Genomic DNA, 21,456 nt, shown 5'->3' with positions numbered 1-21,456 from the left:
AAAAATCCACCAGATCCAGAATCTATCCAGTAGTTTTTGCAAAATCCTTCTAACTGCTAATGGACAGACAAACATCCTCGGAGGATGTAATAAACAGGCTTCTGTAAGACAAGCTAATTTACTTAAAAAGCACATTATCCATACTATAGCATGAAGAACACTCTAAAATCTATCAGGACAGGGGCCTGAGGAACTTGTAGAATCTAAAGACGAGTTGTCTATCCAGCAGAAACATCTAATATTTACAGTCTCCATTGTGTCTTCCTTCCCTAGCTTGGTTAGCACCTATTTTCATTTCCCTTACATACAGTGTGATATATGGCTGACGCAAGACTGAGGCATTAATAACAGATCCAAGGATGACAGGGCAACAGCCTTGACCCAAAGAATCAAGGACACATCAGCAAGAACAGGATAGTATGAAAAATAGATGTGTCAAAAACCTCTGCAGTATCCTTGATGACAACTTTATGACCATGTGGAGGTTAATTTACTCCTTTGTAACTTTTCAATTAGATTTTCTACTTTGCTTCACAATTCTAATGTTGATGCTGCATAATTTTCTTTCTATTACATTTATCTGCAAGCTGCATAAAGGCTCTAAGCAAATAAAGATGCTACAATAATTATGATTACTAACATTATCAGATTCAACATCTTGTTCTCTTTTCCTTTGCAAGGACAATCTCTCAACGCAACATCGACAGAGGCAGCCAGAGCAAAGATACAGTAAAACCTGGTTCTGGGCACTAAATCTCTTGCAGGCCTGTGTGCCTTACCTTGTATCTGTGGGATGTACGGTGCCAACAGCTTGCCTCTTTTCTTCTCATAGCCCTTCTGAGTGATGTCCCCTGAACAGACAGAGACAGAGAGGTACAGAGAAACAGACAGAGAGAGAGAGAAGAGAGGGGGCAACGGAGAGATGAGTCATTAGCTCAGCTGTGTCCTGGCGGTGTGTGTGTGTCTGTGTCTGTGTCTGTGTGTGTGTGTGTGTGTCTGTGTCTGTGTGTGTGTGTGTGTGTACTGGCAGCCTGGTTACACTGGCACCATAGGGCACCAGAGGAGGGCTGTGGCAGCAGATGACCAGTACACTAGATGACCAACTGGATGTATCTCTTAAAAAAGACAAACAGGAAGTGACACTGCAATTGTTGCTCCATACAACCACAAAAGACTAAAATTACACTTAGATAGATATGATATTGTGGAGAGTTTCCACTGAATTCTTGAGTGATAACATCAGCTCGGCAGCGGGCATTTAAAAGATCGTTTGTCTGGTACGCCTGGAACATGTTTCCCTCTCTGGGTTTTTTACCAGAAATAAAAATACTGCCGATGTCAGCATCAGCATGAACTGAATCCGCACACACACATAATTAAAAGGCAGTATGTTAAATAAGCTCGGGCTACAGGTTATTTTAAAAGCCCTGAAAGGAATATTAATGTACAAGCGTTTCCAAGTCTGGAATTTAACTAGAATAATTGAAGGAAGGCGAAAATGAGGGCAGAGGGAGATGGCGAGATAGGGATGCAGACAAATGGACAGAGAGAGGCTGCACCTTGAACCTACTGCTATGAAAAGTGCTTTATACAAATAAAATTGCCTTGTCTTGCCTAATATGGCTTAGTAATGTGAAAACATCATAGATTCAGCAATGGATTAACTAAGGCAATTATCACTACACTTAGCAGGGTGAAGAATAGACTTAGCAATGATAACCTTGTCAGTTGAAACAAGTTTGCTAAACTAAATTAACCCCAGCACTGCTTCTGTGAGAATTGCTTATATTGTTGGTGACCTGAGGTGATCCAGAATCAGTGTGTGGTAAGATAATAAAGATGTCAAATCTGACAAATGTCACTTTGTTTACATTAGACTGGAAAAACTTAATAAAAACATCATTCGATTCTCATTGTCAGATTTTGTAGCCAAGCCATTTAGTTCTGTACATCACATTTTGGCAATGCATCTTGGTGTTCGTTTGATCCTGGCAGCAGTAGTTTAACATTTTGAAGAACGTGCCAATGCAGTGCTTTGTTTGCACTTCATTTTCATTTGTCTGTGTCAAATGCTTGACTTACAGCATTTAGTCCAAGAAGAAACAAACAGTGAATTGTGAAAATGACACTTCACTAAATGAAACTGTCACAATAACAGTGAAACACATCCATGTCCACATGAGACCAGCTCAAAGTGTTTTGGCTGCTCGTGGATGACTTGGGGTTGGTAAAATGTCACCATTTCTCAGTGGATGCTCACTTTTTTGTCCACAAAAGGCTTTTCAATTCACACACAGCACCTCAGACATACAGACAAACAAACAGCTGAACATCCTCCTAAATATGACTTCTCTAGCGATCCCATTCAAGGGGCGGCCACAAGAAAATACTGAAAATATGGTAGTTATAGAAAATGCCAGTCAAACCATTCACAGAAGGCAACCCAACTTCTAAGTGGTCAGATTTTCCACTTGATGTCATGTGCCAGTGAGAGTTCAATGAATGGAGATCACAGTGTGACCATTCTATAAATCTATACAGGCTTTCAGTGGGGGTCATTTAGGTCAAGTAAAAAGAGGTCAACAGAGCTATCTGAACAGAACAACCTGATTAAATCCCTCCTCATCTGATCCTATCTCTTCATTGGGGAATTCTTGATTTTACTTGCTCCTTATTAAGTTACATGAAGTGTTGAGCCTCCACTAGTTTATTAAGGTATAAAAAAGACATCACGGTCCCTCATATTGATAGATTTTTAACATTTTCCCTCATGTTTTCCCTTAATATTCACATGATATTACTACATACTTGTTACAACAGCATGTTGGTGGGAAGGCAGGTGTTGGTGGCCACTGCCTACTGGTCCTGAGTCACCAGTTACAGCTGAATGACTGCACTGTTAAATGTCCAGGAGAGCTGGAGGCCAACAACAATACTACGCTGTCCACAGACAGGCCGAGCCTGCTGACCTGACAGTGACTCTTTCTGGTGATAAGTGTGTGTGTGTTTGTGTGTGTGTGTGTGTGTGTGTGTGTGTGTGTGTGTGTGTGTGTGCACATCAGTGTATGTCTGAGTACATGCCAGCGTGTCTGAGAGTGTGCACCACAGCAGCCAATCAGCCTGACAACACAATAGACAACACACACGAGGATCAAGCAATGTCTCAGTGAAGCTGAGATCTTTTGATCTGACAACTAACAGCTTGGTTATTACATTTGGAGGATTCAATGGTTAATTATGACCCTTATAACGAATCTTAGAAGGCAAAATAAAAAAGGTCTGAGGCACCAAAGGATGAAATGCACAAGTGTGTTTGCACATATGTTTGTATGTGTGGTATTACTAATGTTTTATATTGCTAGATCAGTACACAGTCACATTATGCAGACTTCTACACTACGGGGGCAGGAATTGAGTCCTGTTATATGAATCAATAGATTCTAAGGTGAAGACATGTGTTAAGGTTATAGGTTTAGGTTAAGGTTAGAGTATGTCACCACGATATCAATAAAAGTCAATGTGATGTCACCTGAAGTCATGCAGATAAGTAAATACAACGCAATTAACAGGCGACAAAAATAAAAGGTCCCCCTGTGTGTGTGTGTGTGTGTGTGTGTGTGAGCTTGAGCGTGTGTGAGTATTTTAATGTATTCCTGGACAAACACTCTGTGTTTGAGCTTTGAACACCTCAATAAAAGAAAAATGTGAGGATTCAAAGGTCAATATGTGACCTGTCACCTGGGGAATAAACAGAGGGTGGTGGGATGCGGAGAGACAGAGGGATGAATGGAGCGAGGTTTAGCACATGCACCAAATTACAAAGGGGATGAGTTGTGGCTTATACAGTATATTCGCAGCGGAATGGGAAACACTTCATTTAACCCCTGCACGCTGACTAAAGGCTTTGCCATATAACTGAGCTTTAAAGAAAAGGCTGCATCTCTAAACAAGCACCTGAGAGGAGAGGGTGCTGGGGGGGAGCAGAGTAAATAAAAACTGAGAATGAATGTGTCTAAGAGGGAGAGACGAGGGGTGGGAGAGAGGGGAGGTATTTTTCATGTCATGATGGTTAGAGAACATCAGGGGCTCAGCTGGAAGAGGCTTTTTTTAAACCCAGCTCCAGCTTTTTAAACCCAGCTCCTTTCTTCCCACCATCCCACTACTCTGACCTCTCCACACTAAGCATTCCTGTCATCTCTTGACCTCCAAACACTCACTTTTTAATTACCTGCTGCAGTTCCTCCTGGGAGGACAGACATAATAAAGAATATAGGAATAGCACATCTAATGTCCATATTTTTGTGGGGTATATTTGGTTGTGAAACTATGTCTCCATCAGTCTGAAGTGAGAAAAAACATATTTATTGTGGAACATAGCACAATGCTGTTACCATAAAAATCCTTCTCACAGGATCCTGAATCCAATTTTCAAAAAAAGGGACGGTCAATCTCCTAACACCCTGAACTGTGACAGTTAGAGAGACCACTGTCCTCTGCTTTGTCTTATTGACTGTAATAGACTGATGGCTATTGAATGTATTTGACTGATGGCCATTGACTGGAGCTGCTCTTCAAATGAGGCCCAATTAGAGAATTACCTTGCATCTGCCCAGACGGAGCTCTACAGTGAGGAAGGACATACTGACACACACAGCACATTCCTCTACGAGGCTGCACCAACACAGAGACGACAGATAATGAGACCAGTAAAACAAATGAGTAAAAGGATAAGATTCATACAGACTCACATGTGGTCACACTTATTATCTCTCCTCTTTTAGATGCCAAAAACAAGAGACATCAGCTGTAGCTTTCACCGATGTAGACAAACACAGCAGCTGCAAGAATTTGATAATAATGATGATAATAATCATTCTGTGTTTTCCTCTTCTGATGGCTGCCTATTAAAACTAATATCACACCATCATCAGTGTGTGTGGAGCTATGAGGGCAGTTTGTCTATTCGCCCATCATGTGTCATATATACATATAAATTGACATTTGGACACATTGGACATTTCTTACCTTATGATTGTTCTCATACTCATTTTTTCCATTAAGTTCAACACTCATTCATATAGTCTCAATTTCCTCTTTGACCTGAAATAAAATGTGCCACTCTGCCACCCTCTATTAATTGACAGACGGACAGGTTGCCCCACCCTCCCTTCATTTCAGTTCCTGTGCCAGGTTGACCCACAACGTGCCAACACTGCTGCCAAACCAGCGACCAAGCCGCCTGCCCTTCAGCCACAGAACACCACAGCTAAATATTTTGGCTGAGCAGCCTTTGCTCTCTGGGCTTGTATATTTATTCCAACAAAAGCAGATGGCCAGGTGTCATCTAGCATCAGCTCTCCAGCATACAAATGTTGGTTTTGCACATCTGGATTAAACTTTACTCCAGACAGGCGCTGAAATCTTGACATTTTTCCAGTGCATATTTGCAGCAGACGATTTATTCGAGGACCCGAAGTGAACTATTCCAGGTGTGCACAGTAGGCTCCGCGCATGAGCCCTCTTATTGTCAGAGTCCATATACGTGCTTCTTGCAGCTTTCCCTTACTTGTGTCTGACAGATGTAAAAAAAGAGATATGAATAAGGGGCAAAGAGAGGGCTAGAAGGGGAAAGAGCAGATCCACACCACAAATTGAACCACAAGTCTAGCTTATTAGTCTGTCTACATTACAAATAAAACGCCAAGCTGCAGAAATCATTACAGTAAAAGTACAATTTGCAATGACCACAGTTGACCCATGTTAAATTGTTTTACCTACACAGAGACGGAGGCAGAATCACTTACATGCAGAAGCTGGAGGAGTGAGCGCAGAGAGGATGAAACGTCCTCAGATGCGTTGCACAGACAGATGGAGGGAGGGAAGAGGAGGCCAGCAGCAGAATACAGGCAGTCGGGTCAGCAGAGGCTAACACCAGCTAACAGGCTAACAGGCAAAGTCTTTATAAGCAGTCCTGCTGTCACAAGTCAGTCTCTTCAGCATCCTTTGTTTCCTTCCAAAGGGAGAGCAAGAGAATAAACGTACAAACCATCTCCCCTCATACTGCCTTCCCATCACTCCCCCTCCCTCCTACCCTCGCTAACATCCTGCACTCCTGGCTCACCCCCCTACCCCCTCCAGTCAACTGCCCCCTCCTTCCTCCATTCGTTCCCTCTCTTTCAATCCCTCCCTTCCTCTCTGCTGAGTTCTCTGCACAAAGCCAAGCTATAGGCTGCAGGATCAGGGTGTCAAAGCAGCCCCCTGCCCCCCACCTTTCTACATACCAATCTCACACACACACACACTGTACAAAAACTATGAAAGAAACTGGCCTGTTACAACACGTTTATGCAGGTCATGTTACCAGATAATGCAAACTTTGTTTCACTGTCAAAAAGAACCTTCCTTTACTCTGATGTTGACAACCACAGCACTTCCTACAACAATATACTCCACTCCACATAAAGAGGCAGACTCATTTCTATAAAATTGCTGGAAGGTAGATATGAAGCCAAAACCACCTGGACAACCAAGCTCTGATGGTCTATTTTAACTTCCACATGGAAATAGCTTTGTGTTTAAAGACTATACTTAAGAATGAAGCAGAAGCCATGGGGGAGGTAAGACTGGGCTTATTGTGATGAGGAGCTCTCTGATGGGGAGGAAACACTGACCTACTGACCTGTGTTTTGACTGGTTTGAGATGGAGTAATACAGAAGTCCCAGCAGGCTCATCATCAAGTGTACACACGTGTGTGTGTGTGTGTCTGTGCGCGTGGGTGTGTGTTTGCGTTTGCATTTGTTTTTCATTTTCAAAATTAAAAGCCAGATCAGCCTCTGGCACCAGGTTTTTGTGAATAGCTGCATGTAATTAGGCTCAATTGTTCATTGCTTACACACACATTAAAAGGCCTGAACAAACACTCCAGCAGAACGCCAACACATACAATAGATCAACTCCTGTTTCTAAAGACAGACATGAACTACATGTCACCTTGGACTTGTGGGTCAATCACGTTTTAAATGTTTGTTTAGGATCACAAGATCAGAGATTCTTCACATGTTAAACGTCAGAGTAGTCTAATAAAAAAGCCTTATATATAGGCATTTAAGATATAATATGAAACAATTCATTAAAATGTTTAAAAATAAGACTTTTTTCTGGGTCTTAAAACACAGAAATTGATGATTTCCCAGTTTAAACCCAGAGGAATGCTGACTTCGATTCAGGGAAATGTGACGTTGCATCTTTATTGGGTCATATTTGCTTGACATGTGGCTTTTTTCCCCCTTGTCCGTTATAAGCTGGGCAAGTGACATATGATGAAGCAAAAACACACGCTAGCCTATTAGCTAGTCAGCTGTTTTTTCCTTCCACTTCCTATTGGTCATTCATAATGGATCACAATTATTCATTGCCTTATGCTGCGTAACATGATTAATCCATTACCTCAACTGTGAGATTTGTAACCGAGTCAACTTAGGTAGATTTTTATCTGCAATGGTGGTGAAGACAACAACTCGCATGATCCCACGCTGCTTCATGATATCATCAAACCAGGTTGTGAAGTTACATATTGTGTTTCTTTGAAATTGATAACGAGAGCAACGATAAGTTGTCAAATATTTGAGACTTTGGTCACAAAATAATCGATCTGCAACTAGTTTAAAGATACTTTCAGGCATTTTTCAGCATTTGTTGCCTTTAGATTCTCAAATATGATCATAAAATGCTTTACTTGTCATACTAAGTTATTAAGTGACCGTAGCTTCCAGCAGAACACAGCAGCACAGTGCTTTTCAATAATGGCAGGGGATGTTAAGTAACTTCACAGCTTTAACAAATACGTCATTAAAGATTCATACAGTATGAGTCATACTGAAAGATATGACTACACAGCGAAGGTTAGAGACAGTTGGGGATGGGAGGAAAAAAAGGCTAAGTCTTGCAGAAAAGCGGGGTTGATTGAAGATGACAAGGAGCTTGACACTGAGAGGCAGCTGGTGAGACGGAGGGGGTCGGCCGACTGCAGGAGGCTTTAGGGAGAATTTAGAGATAGAAGGGGGGATGAGGAGAGAAAAGAGAGAGGAGGAAAAGGGGAGAAGGAATAAAGGAGGGTATGATTAAAAGGTAATGACTTCCTCTTCCTTTCACTAGACACTCAGACACATGCTGACACACACACACACACACACACATTTAAAAACACACTGATAGCCCTGATCCTAGAGGGCATCTCAATCCATCAGTGGCTCCAATCACACTGTCACATTGCTTTTAATTAAGTAGTGCCAACGAATTAGGAGACTGAACGAACCCTCCATTACCACTTGGCTGATACATAACCCCTTCATCACATGTGCACACACACACACACACACACACACACACACACACACACACACACACACACACACACACACACACACACACACACACACACACACACACACACACACACAAATCCCCCTCCATCCCAGAGGCTCTGTATGGCTGGTGAGTAGACAGACAGTGTGAATAATAAGACATTAGATGCAGCGATGCCTTACACAGGGGGGCCCTGCAGCTGTGCACTGATTTGGGAAGCAGACAAGAGGGGTGGGGGGGGGCTTAATTAACAGTCACAAATAAACACTGATACTGTACACACACACACACACACACACACACAAAAAAAACCACACACACACACAATGTGATGGTTGCACCAGTCTTCACAAAGAAACAGATGCAGATCCACTGAAGTGCAAATACTAATGCTGAGCACTTATAGCAGGGATCAGGCCATTACACAATAGAGCAACATACAAACCTCACATACTGTCACTGGTTGAGTGAAATGTGGAGCTCCTTTGTGGAGCATGGCCATGTATGTCTATTATTTCCACTAAGATCATTAATCAGTTTATCAAATGGCTGTTTGAGGGTTAGGATATGGTTTACAGATGGTTGAGAAGTTGAGAATTTCCGGGTAAACATGCTAATTATGATAAATAAGTACAATATTTAACTTCGTCCACTCTGGGTCTCTTAATCAACACAATAACAAAAGACATAGTTTGATGACATTGTGAAGCAGTGTGAGATCATGGGAGGTAACAGGACTTTCTCTAGGTTTGATCATTGGAAACATTTTGGATAATGTAAGTACACAAGTCAACAAACTATAGAAGTTGTTTTTAGAAATTTTATGAAGAATTGTTATGTTACAGTATATATTTAAGGTTAGGATAATAGGAGATTGTGTCAGCAAGTCTCCTCACAAGTATATGAATATAAATGTGTGTGTGTGTGTGTGTGTGTGTGTGTGTGTGTGTGTATGTGTGTGTGTATGTGTGTGTGTGTCAGAGAGACACTGGCCTGGCTCCAGTCCAAACATATTCATCTCAGTTCATTCAGACACATGATACGCAGGCCAGGCTGAGCTGCTGTGTAACTGAGTGATGTGATGCTATTCTGGCTCTGAGCCAGAGTTTCATTATGTGTAAATATGCATCTCACCTACTCGGACAGCAGCAGAAACAGTCCTATCCAACGTCAGGCAGTGCAGCTGTACACACGGCTCAATGAAAACACTGAGCAGTGACAACAAAGAGCGCAAGGCCAGGAGAGAAAAAGTTGAATGTGTAATCCTGTTGACCTCATCAGATAAACAGCCTCTTTTTACTGAGTGTAATTTACGGATGCCTCTTGCAAACATTATTTTGTAATTTGTTTCATTATTTATATCTGCTTGGGGGAAAATGAGAAATGTGGAGCTGTGTCGTAAAAATTAATTATATTTCAGAATGGATTGTGTCATTGTTTAAGAGCTTTCATGTTGCCTGTGTGTGTGAGATTTGTGGAGCGAGACATCTGTGTGACAGGCGTGACCAGTGTGGGAGCCTCAGAGAATCTGTTCACAGCCAACAAGCCCTACTCTGCCTCCAGCCACAGTTGAAGGACTAACCACTCACTGTACTATATATGTTCAGCTCAGCAGTGCCAACCTCACCGTACTCCCCGCTGGTTCATTTATTTGATGGCACGCCCGTGATTCAGCTCTGCTGCTGGTGACAGCTTCAACGTCTCATGAGATGCATGAAGCCATGTGTGCCACTGTTGTGATTAGGCCAAACTGTCCAAGCCGATGGTATAGATTGAGTAAAGGAAGAGCTGCAGAGATCAGCACAAAAACAGTATGAGCTGAATAGCTACTATGCATTCATAGGTTAAAACTGGGACTTCAGCCAATGTGTCCTCATGGACAAACTACTTCCTGTGTGCGTCCCCACAAAAAGTATCCAGCAGGAAGTACATCAGCCTTCACACACTTCAAACCCCACTGTTGCCACAATGGGAGGACGTAGGGGACGTTCCATTTCTCTCCTGAGAATGTGTTTTTAGAAGGACGGAATTCCAGTCAATCAAATAAAAATCCTCTATTCAAGAACAGCTCTATTCTCACACTCAAACAATCGAACCTGTCTCTCTAAACGTATGTTTAGACCAATCCTCTGATGACTATAAATTCAGACATTATAGTCATTTTTAATTCAATAATCATTTTAATAATAATACTAATAACTTTATTTATGCAGCACTTTTCAACACAAAGTATAAAGAGCTGCACAACAAGAAAACCAATGGTTAGAATACAGAAGGAAGTACATAAATGGTAATGATAATAATAGAGATAGAAGAACAATTGTAAAGTTGCACCCAAAGTAAATTCAGCAATATGCCTTCTGAAAAAAGTTGTCTTAAAAGATGTCTCGGCCAGCCTTATTTCCTCAGGCAGTTCATCCCAGAGCCATGGGGTATGATGCCCCCCCCCCCCCGTTTTCATCCTAGATTCAGGAAGTGTCAGCAGTTTCAAATATTTATTTTTCTATCAGTACATACCAGCCAAAAATCGAAGGGAACCATGTATACACCGTGACAACAATTCACTACATAACTTGAGCCTACTGCCCAATGAAGTCACCTACTTGGCAGAAGCAGCATATATGTCCTCCAACATCTCCAGCCTTTGTGGAGAGAAGCCCTGCATCCGTGGTGTTTGAGATACAAGTGGGACGGTGTCCCATCTGAAGCTCCGGGCTCCGTGCATGGAGTCTGCCCACTTCTCTGTACGCTCTCTGAGGATGTGGAGAGATTTATTGTCTCCTTCTTTTGCCTGATTATTACCATATGAATGACCGTGGTTTCACTGGCCTGACACAGGCTTAGCCATTAAGCTCCTTGCATATACAACGCATAAACACCTTTGCTGTGGTGAGGGGTAGCAGGGTGGGAGGGAGACGCTGCGTCGTTTTGCATGGACACACAAAACAGCTAAACGTCTACACATGGCCACCGTGGCTATCCAATTAAAGGGTGCACACACAGATACACTTAGTGTGGTATAGCAGTGGTATTAGAGCTGAGGCCAATGTGTCCAACTGTGTGATTGTGTGAGTGGGTTTGTTTGTGCATCCATATCTCTATGTCAGGGGCCAGGGCTAACTAGCACAGCTCGAAGTCTAACAAGCCGTGTGGCACACTCTTTTGTTCTTGGTCTGTGATTCATGACCGGGCCTTGGAGGGAAGCCCAGAGTCTGTGTGTGATTACATGAAAGCCTGTGTGTGCCTGTGTTTACTCTTTTCAACAAAAAAAAATACACCCATGAATTCTTGTCATCGCTGCTGATGTGAAAGCGTCTCTTTCTAAATATACACAGAGAGCAGTACTGGGCCATCCAGGTGAGAGAGGATCAACACTGCATCAACTCAGGTGGACAGATCAAGCAGGTGGACACACAATGTGAAACAAACGTGCTCAAACTCAAGTACGCATTCAGTCATTGGTCCACCACACTCACACAGAACAGGCCAATCTCACCAGGCGTTGGACAGGATGACCACAAGCCTCACCTCCTCTCAAACGCCATCTGTTCCTCTCTTTTCATTTCCCGTCCTCTCTTCATCATGACTCCACCGTTCAAACACAAAAATATAAAGCCGAGATGTGACAAACACATAAGTGATACTAGCACTCCTCCTTCCTGCTCTGCGTGTATCATCTGTTATTCATATTTCACACTCAGTTTGCAGACTTGCAGAATATTTCCCTGAAATTTTCCAAGGATTTTCCATCTTTGCATAAACAATAAAATTTAGGCAGAATGAGTATTAACTCTACAACGTCCGCTGCTGAGCCCATCGCATAACATTTTATTTTCATTCTACCATGATATCTGTGACTATACAAGCAATTGTGTAAAACACTGTATATATCTTTCTTTCTCTTTTCTCTGCTTAATTTGCTTCATTCTCTTAATCACCCCAATGTAGGAGTGACCCCTCCCCTTAATCATTTGTCACTAGAGATGATCCCATGTGTGAATGTATGTATAAAAGCATATGCACATACTGGGTATGAATGTGACTACTGCTATATAGTATAACATATATACGACATATATATAACATATACAGCAAATCAGAGGATCAGTGATTTCGTTCTCAGGGCCGGACTTAAGCCATTTAAATTTTAACACCCCAGCCCCTGTTAACAAGTCCAGGGCTGACTGGAACATCTGTTTGCCCTCAGACAAGATATTTACTAGTGGCAGAGAGAAGAAGGAGGGGAGGAAAAAATACTTGGAGTAGTATGTATGCTGACAGCCAGCAGAGTTGAGTTCAAGAACAACAGTTATCAGACATCATGGCTTGCTTATTTTTTACATTATAACTCGGACCAATTTTGTGTGTGTGTGTGTGTGTTACCAGACTGGTTTTCCTGCTGCAAATAACTAGTACACGTGCCACACACATATTTAAATTGGAAACATTCAGCCTTAAATATACAGACAGATACCCACTCAACCCACAAATGCGCGCGCAGGCACACACCCATAGTGAACAGTACATTAATGAGAGCAGAGGCAGCATGAGGAGACAGTCCAGCTGGAGCACATGTGCCGAGCTCCTCTTATAATGAGTCTGTTAGTCAGTGGCAAAGCAACTGCAACTGTTACCACACACACACACACACACACACACACACACACACACACACACACACACACACACACACACACACACACACACACACACACACACACACACACACACACACACACTAACAACATATGCAAAAGCACACATTTCAAGTTTTTATACAATAACAAATAAGGTGTCCTCTGCCCCTTCAGCTTCATACTCACATCAAGATGACATGTTCACACAACTGGATAACGGTGGAAGCAGCACTCCTGTCAAACAGGCTCATCGTGTTACACAATAGCATCTCACCCGTCCCCACCACTGCACACTGACAGTTTAACGGTGGTGGGCTTCTCTATGATGTGTCCAAAAGAGGGTGCTAGAGAGATGTGCAGCCTAAAGGCTCTCATGCAATCACTGGTCTGACTGTCTCTTCATCCTCCTCCTCTTCTTCTCTCCATCTCCTCTTCGGTCTTTATTAATATTAATGATTTGGTTGTTCATTTAGAATTGTGAGTCCAGTCTCTTGTATTTAAAGTGAGGAATCATTTTTCAATCACTGCAGTGCAGCTCTGACAGCTCTGCTATGAATAACATCCCATTACACCACTATTTCAGACTATTAACAGCATAATTCCACTGTGGCCCGAGGCAGAACTGAGCTCTGTAACAAGTATGTGGGATTTGGTTTATCTGAGGACCAGCAGCTTGCAGACAGAACCAGACACTGACACATGTGAATTGACAAACTGAGCTGTATTCGCATCATGTAAGTAAACCCTGCCCTTACAATGTTTGTGTGTATATGAAGAAGTTGCAGCACTTAGCCTGTGCACATCTATCACAGTAGTTAAGTGTGTTTTCTAATGAGCGTGCTCTTAATCAGGCCGAGCTCTGTGTGATCAGCTCTCTCACGCAAAGGCCAACCTATAAAAAAAAGGCACTTCAGCAACTCAAGCAAAAAGCAACACTTACACAAAACAACAGACTCTTGACCCGCAAGTAGCAGCCGTCATCTGTCCACATGGGATTATGTTTACGCCAGTGTGTTTACAGCGGGGCTGCACAATGAGTGCTAAAATGGTAATCTCTATTATTTTAAGAGATATAATCTATTCATCTGTGGGTGATCTGACGCAGGCAGAAAGCATATTCCTTTGTTTGAGCTGCACACGCCTCTTCATTTAATTTTCTTTTTAATGTTAGGAATCTTTGTTACTGAATTAGTTTATAAGAAAAATACTCTTTGTTTAAAAGTAGTGTTAATAACCTTTACACAAAGTTTTATTGCATTTGTTCAAAATGTTTTAGTTTCTTTTTAATGTTCTGCAGACTGATGAATAGGACTAATACAAAAACCCAACAAATACCTAAGCACTGACAATATAACAGTATTCTAGGGTTGTTAATTTTTTCGTTTGGATCAGTGTCTAAATGTTGTCAGTCGGAGCCCAGCACTGATTGTGACATTAATACTGTCCAGCTTTGAACACAGGAGCAGCTACTGATCTCAAAGGCAGTAAAGCACTTCCCTAGAAATGGGCCATGTCCTTTTATGCGCGACTAGAGTGCTGAGAATGCAGATGTGAGGAAATGCAGAGACATGAAGGGGGTGGATGTGGGAGAGGTTTGGAGAGGGAGGGAGGAAGTCAAGTGTGAGGGACAGATGTCTGATCTTTACAGTACCTGTGTGACAGCGATGCTCTTCAGTGACTTTCCTCAAAGGCATTTACTATATTAATGTAAGTGCACAGCTTCAGTGCAGCACTGAAGGTCAGCAGTGACTTATCAGTGACAAAAGGGTAGGGGTGTGTGAGTGTAATGTGGAACGTTTAATGTACATGTGTACAGATTTATATTTTTGTGTTTGCTATATTTGTGTGTGTGTGTGTGTGTGTGTGTGTGTTTTGGTTGTATTGCTTTATCTGCAGACTGTATTGTTTTAGTAGAACAGAGTGCAGTGTTTACAGTCCCGGCCTGACAGGAACATTGCCCCCCCCATCTATCTACTTTCATCTATCTTGAAAGTTAGGTATAACCACAGACTGTGTATGAGGATGGAAAACATGATGGCCTCCTCAGTGTTAACAGATTGGAAACATTTTGGATAATGACACAAGTCAACACAATATAACAGAGGTCTAGGCGATTTTAGAGTTGATATATATCATATGATAAAGTTTGAATTAGTTTCACAGGGTGAAACGTCGGGATTGATAGCTGAGACTAACTTGCAGCTGGTGGGGTGTGTTTGCCGGCGAGACCTCCATTCTGCAGCTCCAACCCCCAATAGCTACTGCACACTCTTTGTCCAAATGACGTCATTAGTTCAAGATGGAAGCATTTGTATCTGGGATATTTTGGCTTCATCTCTGGATCTCTTTGCTCTACCTCAAATGAATAGAAGTCAAAAGAGGTCATCTCTAAATGGAGGCAATTTGAACTTGTGTGATGCATGCTGTAGAGGGGAGAGCTGCAGAACAGGAAATTTGATAATAAAGGGATGTCATTGTAAAGACCCATGGTTAAGCCTGCAATACCATCCCAACTGAAAGGAGATATTATGTGGTACAAAGTTTAGTTGCTATCCAAATACTATATTTTGTGTTTCGGGCCGTTTCCAGGAAAATGGGAAGTTCGACTAAATAGTTGCAAAGATAGAAACTAAAAACTGAAAAAAAGCAAGCTTAGTCAAACTAGATGACAGCCTAGTTGATAGTTCTCAGGCAGAGCTTCTTTGTCCTCTTAGCATGCAGACAAACAATGCCTCGTGTTTCACCGCCATTTGTCTATACATTCCACCAAGTATGACATAATTCCTTATGTGGACCTTTAGTTTTTTTTCCACACTCTCGTTGCCAGATAAGGTGCAATGTGTTTCCACGCTACTTTTCCCCTGAGGGAACCTGGCCTTGGCATGAAACGTGCTCTCCCATCTGCAGGCGCCTGCCTGGGTAAACGACTTCCACACGAGGCAGAGACATAGCTTTTGATGTCTCCAGACTAGTGGGATTCACTGAAGAGAGATGAGGGTGAGAAAAAAGGGAGTGAAGAGTAAAGGGAAGAGGTGCTGCGAGATAAAGGAAAACAAAGAGCGAGAAAAGGCGCAAAAAGGGGGAAAAGATATTGATTGAACAATGCAAAGAAGAGAGAGAATACAAATAGAGGAAGAGGGGGATTGAGCAGGCAGGAAAAAAGAGGAGGGGGCATGAGCTTTGAAGTTGTCAGCCAAGCAAAGACCTACCTCCCTGAGGTACGGCCAGGGGAGGGTTGGAGCCATAATTTCTGAAGGTTGGATGGTTAGAGGAAAGGGAAAGGTGATGAATCATGATGCATGATAGTGGACCTCTCTCAGTCTCCATCTTTTTGTTTGTCTCTGAGCTACATGTTTTATCTATTGAATGTCACGAAGCGTGGAAACAGCGGCAGACAAAACCTAAACACACTTTTTCTCTGATGTCCTCACAGCCATTCAGTTGTTTGGCTGTTTGAATTAAGGGTACTTTCTCTTTGCCATTGCAGACTTTGGCAGCATGTGAGTGTCTTAAGTCTGATTCAGTCTGGCCAGCGCTGGTGATTTAAAGCAAGGCTTCCAGCATCTGCAGCATGAGTCCAGAGTCCCCTGGTGTCCAACATTGTCTGTCCCAAGCAAGGGTCACCATGGTGACAGCAGCAGGGCTCCACCGGGGTCGACCAACATGCAGAGTGAATGTGCCTAAAAAGATTGATTGTTCAACTTTCACTTGCAAAGTACGACCAAATTAAGAGAATGTAGACCAAGCAATCACAGTTTCTCTTCTGTACACTGTAAATGTACTCCCATCTGTATCACTGAACTCCGAAATTCATATAAGGAAAGTAAATTAGCCCTCTCTCCTCCTCTCTCTTAAGATCAGAAAATAAATTCAAAGAGAAATAGGATGTTGTTTACAGATAATTCGAACAAACGCAGGTCGAGCCCTGACAGATAGGGGGTTGGAATAAACCAGACAAGCAGAGGAGGAACACGGAAAGAAAAAGAGAGATCGCTTTATCTTTCCTTCACACTCCACGGCCTCTCTTGTGGTTGCCAGACACTTCCTGTTCCATTGTGTAGAATATTGGCTACATGTACAGGAAGTGGGCTCTTTGTTTCCTCTCTCCTTCCTGTTGGTGTTGAGCACAGTGACGAGAGGAATGTGTGCAGATACTGGGAGGGAGGGAAAACACACACACAGTGTTTGCAAGTAACCAGGAAGGAGCTCACACACACACACACACATCACACACAAGTAGAGTGAAGGACTGTATTCATATGGTAAGACGTCGCCTTTGAACAGGGGGTTTGTTGCACAGATGGGACCATATTAGATACAGGCATTTAACGCAGGCACATGTGCGGACAGCAACATGCAAAATCTCATCAGATCAAACACCTGATCCTTACTGATGAATTGATCATTTTCACGACTCATCAGGGAGCGGAATAAATCATCAATGGCAGGCTCTCGGCCACAACATATGTCATGTCAGCCAACTCTATTTACCACTATTTATTGATTCACGCCCACACAATAGCCCCTGGAAATGTGGAACTCTTTTTTTGGCTCAAAATGTTCCATCCATCCTCCACTTTATCTACCCTCCATGGCTGATAGCCTTCAAGAAAGAGCATTTATCACAACGCTCCATCAGAGAGATTAAAAACTGAGTGGTATATTGCCCTGAATCTTTCATTGTGTTACTACAACACTATTAAACCCACTGCTCTCTTAACTCAAGGTAAATAAAATTTCCAGTGGGTCCTGTTAACACGTATCCCTCAAGTTTTCACATTTCCTTGACCTATCATATTTAAAGGAGGTTTTAAGTGGAAAAGATTCATCTTAGTCTTCAAAAATACAGTGTGGTTTGCAAAGAATGCTTTCAATTTCTGTGTGATTTCAGTTTAACACATACGTTGGCACCTACTTGAGTGTATTTGTCTTTCTGTAAATCTGTCAACAATCCGCAATGAGAGAACTTGTTCAGACCAAGAGGCTGCAAGCAAAATATATCACAGTTGTACTGACAATATCCTATTAATATTTTACTGTTACATCATTCCAGTTGTGCTACTGGTTGTATTCATCACCTATTCTTCGCTGCAATGAATCACTAAATTCTTACTGGGACATGCTTTTGCACTGTGCACCTTAGACGTCTGCCGCAGTTTTGGTTTTGGTTTTGCATTGACGAGTCATATGACATAATGTCTACAGTCAGTTTTTTTTCTACGCACAGAGACAAAAGGTCAAACTGCTGCAGGCTAAAAAAACCCCAGAGAAACTAGTTTCACTGGACAAACAGGTGAGAGAGAAGAAAGAAATGGAGGGAGGGAAGGAAGCAAGTAGAGCCGTCGGTGAGATTGATTTAAAGAGAGCAGAGTAACGACAGCCCAGCATCTCCCAGTCAGACCCTTGTTTCGCGAGGCTGGCAGAGCGGGACAAGCCTATGTGTTTGTCTGCATGGTAAAATTCTCACACGAAGAGGCGTAAAGAAACAAAAGCTGTTCCTGTATCTTTATTTATTTATTTTCCCCTCAAAACCTAGCTTTTGAACAGCTCAGTAATAAAAGCATCATTACAATTGAAATTTGGAAGCCTTGTGTTTTTACTTTGAAAATTTTACATAATTGATAAAGTATGTATTAAAGTTGTATTCACATTACGCAGCAAACTGTGATGAATAATCGTGATCTATTACGATTGACCAATACAACTAGTGTGTTTTTCCTTCATATGTTGTTGTTGGGCACACATGCCTCAGGCCAATGAACTCCCCTAATGGCGTTTTTCCAACTGAACTGACCATCACAGCTGACTCAGTCCATTGTCAACCCGAAACCGTGCGTGTGTGACACACATCCAGAGAAGCAATGTCCACCCTGTGCAAACAGTTAAAATAAGCAAAGCAAACAAGATGAACCATCCACTGGCTCAATACTGCAGTCACTTCAAGCACACTTACACCCATTACATCCACCTCAGTGGTAATGGGTGTGCTATTGCACACACGTAGATTCTGTCTACTTAAAGAACTAACATTTAGGTGGAAGCAATATGATCCGGAGTGTGTTTGTCTTTGTGTGTGTGTGTGTGTGTGTTGTGTGTTGTGTGTGTTCAGGTTAGTGTACGTACTCGTTTTGTGACCTGAGGCTGAGCACCAGGATAATGAGGATCTGTAGATTAGACTGCAGATGAGACAGCTGGGCCCCTGACTTCTTGGCTATCTCAACCGTTCATGGAAGTTTAATGGAGTGTGATGATAATGGCAACTAATCTGACGGGGTGAAGGGAGGTCAAGTGACCCTGATTGACTCAGGGTCAACGGAGGGAGAGAAAAAATGGAGAGAGCGTGAAAAACATCACATGAAAAGGAAAGAAGAATAGAATAATGCAAATATTTTCGATAAATAGCACACCAGGGGCCTTGATCTGTATCAGCTCACTCACAGATCACTGTTGATGATGACAGACAACATCAGAAAAAAGTGAGAAAGAAAAACAAAGAGAGATAAGTGAGGCTGAGGTGAGGTCCAACACAGAAGCAGAGACAAAGTGGCAGTTGTACAGTATCTGTCTTCTCTTTGATGATATGGGATTCTTTTCCCACGGGGGCAATCCCCTCAGACACGGCTGACGTGAAAAACAAACAACTCTACTGCATTCGCTCCCTCCCTCCTTCTCCCTGTAAGCCTATTTTTAACCCTCCATTACCTCTTTTCTGAGTCTCTCTGTATTGTGCGTCTCTTTCTCTTTCTCTTCCTCTTCTAGTTAAATTGAGTACTTGAGTTGGAATTATTGTGATTCCAGCAAAATAAAATAAAAAACAGACATGTTTTTTGGCTTTGACAACTTGTAATGATATTAGCAATAACTTATTATTAATAACAATGATAATTTACCTGAAAAAACTTCAAATCAACTTTCAAGGGCAACAAAGGCTGTTGTGCAGTCCTGGTTGGAAGTTAATCAACATCTGTTTAAAAAAAAAAGAAGGAAATCTTAAAATTTCCCAGCTACCACTTGTTTCGCTACCTGTTATCTGCCCGAATGACGATGCCTCACGCACGCACACACATACACACTTTCTTTACTTTCTCAAATGTCTTCGTGCATGCTTGCATGCTAAGCACACAGTGGGAAATGCAAACAGACCAGTTAACGCACGTGCACACACAGGTAAATCCACTTGCCTGTTTGCACATGCTGTTTACCAGGCGACACCTTCATTTAACACAGAGACTGTAGAGGCAGAATGTGAGGTTGCAGGACCCTTCACACAAACACACACACACATACACACAAACACAATGTGCCACACAGCACACACACATCTGTAATAGACCCTAATCCTTTGTTTCACACTTGTATTTCCTTCCAAGACACAACTGATCCTAATGTAATGTATTATACTGTAGATTACCCTGCATATCTGCATTATATACTTAATGTGTGTCTGTGTATTTGAGAGGTGTGAGCTTTTTTCAAACCCAGACCTAACTGCCATCCAATGACTCCTGATATCAACGTGGGTTGTGTTTTTTTTTGCAAACCAGTGAACCCTGCCGTGTGTTTGTGCTGGAGTCCTCGTATCTCCACTGCGAGCGGAGAGTGAAACCAGCTGAGTGAGTTTACAGCCACCTAACTGTCCAATCAATGCTCACCGCTCGCTCCACTACAATGCCTCCGACATTCGTCACGCCATCTTTGTGGTGCATATATGCAAACATGCACTGTGCCACATGCATATAGCAAAAGATCCATACAGGATGGAGACACACATGAGCACACACGCATTCCCTTGCTCTCACACCACATATATACTTAATAGACAGACATGAGTGCACACACCCACACTGTAAGATTGACATAGAATTTTTTTTTTCCAAAATCCTAATCTACCCTGATTTTCATGATATGGAAGGATAACCTAAATAGTGAGCGGCTTACTGCCCATAGATCCCTATTAAAACCTGAGTTGTTGCCACTCAGCTGGTATTATCTCCTCTCCACTACACTGTCCAGGTCTAATGAGTGACACGGATAACACAGATCCATTGTGCTGGAAGGATTATTCATGTAAACACGTGCTCTCTGACCCAGGACAGAGTTGAGCAGCTTCACTGACAGACTTGATCATTTCATCTCACTGTCCAGGTTGTTTTTTTAAAGAGGAACTACATTTCCCATTAGTCCACACAGATTCAACATGACAAGCATAGTCAGTCTTAACACAACCCGACAGCAGTATATAAACACAGATGCTGACTCAGGTCATGAAGGTGTGCTATATGTGTTGGCCAAATCAAACCCCAGAGATGAGACAATGGAGGAGGCATCGCAATAAATCATCAGCTAAACATCTCTCCGTGGTAGCCAGCGCTCTTTGAATCATCTCCTTATATGGGCCAATGAGCTGGTGATGCAGCGATAACGGTAATGTCTGCTGTAGGTCCAACAAAAACT

The 21,456-nt window shown here is 42.3% G+C and overlaps 1 protein-coding gene across 16 annotated transcripts in view; it reads right to left on the bottom strand.

Annotated features, from left to right (window-relative positions):
- The window catches only part of dip2a (disco-interacting protein 2 homolog A), a 74,977-nt gene that overhangs the window by 32,815 nt on the left and 20,706 nt on the right, over positions 1–21,456 (bottom strand). For 10 of the 16 annotated variants that reach the window (XM_069532818.1, XM_069532820.1, XM_069532819.1 and 7 more), the window contains exons 1-2: positions 10,969–10,999; positions 780–851 (exon numbers count right to left, since the gene is read on the bottom strand). In XM_069532818.1, the coding sequence (XP_069388919.1) occupies positions 780–851; positions 10,969–10,984 (88 nt within the window). In that variant the 5' untranslated portion in view covers positions 10,985–10,999. Of the gene's footprint in view, positions 1–779; positions 852–5,804; positions 5,945–10,968; positions 11,000–21,456 lie in introns of those variants that run through there. The other 6 variants (XM_020090067.2, XM_020090069.2, XM_020090068.2 and 3 more) reach the window with 2 other exon arrangements.

The sequence above is a fragment of the Paralichthys olivaceus genome, chromosome 10, assembly GCF_024713975.1.
Source record: "Paralichthys olivaceus isolate ysfri-2021 chromosome 10, ASM2471397v2, whole genome shotgun sequence".
Classification (NCBI taxonomy): Eukaryota; Metazoa; Chordata; class Actinopteri; order Pleuronectiformes; family Paralichthyidae; genus Paralichthys; species Paralichthys olivaceus.
Note: the sequence above shows the minus strand (reverse complement) of the source record. Positions and strands in the feature narration are given on the sequence as shown.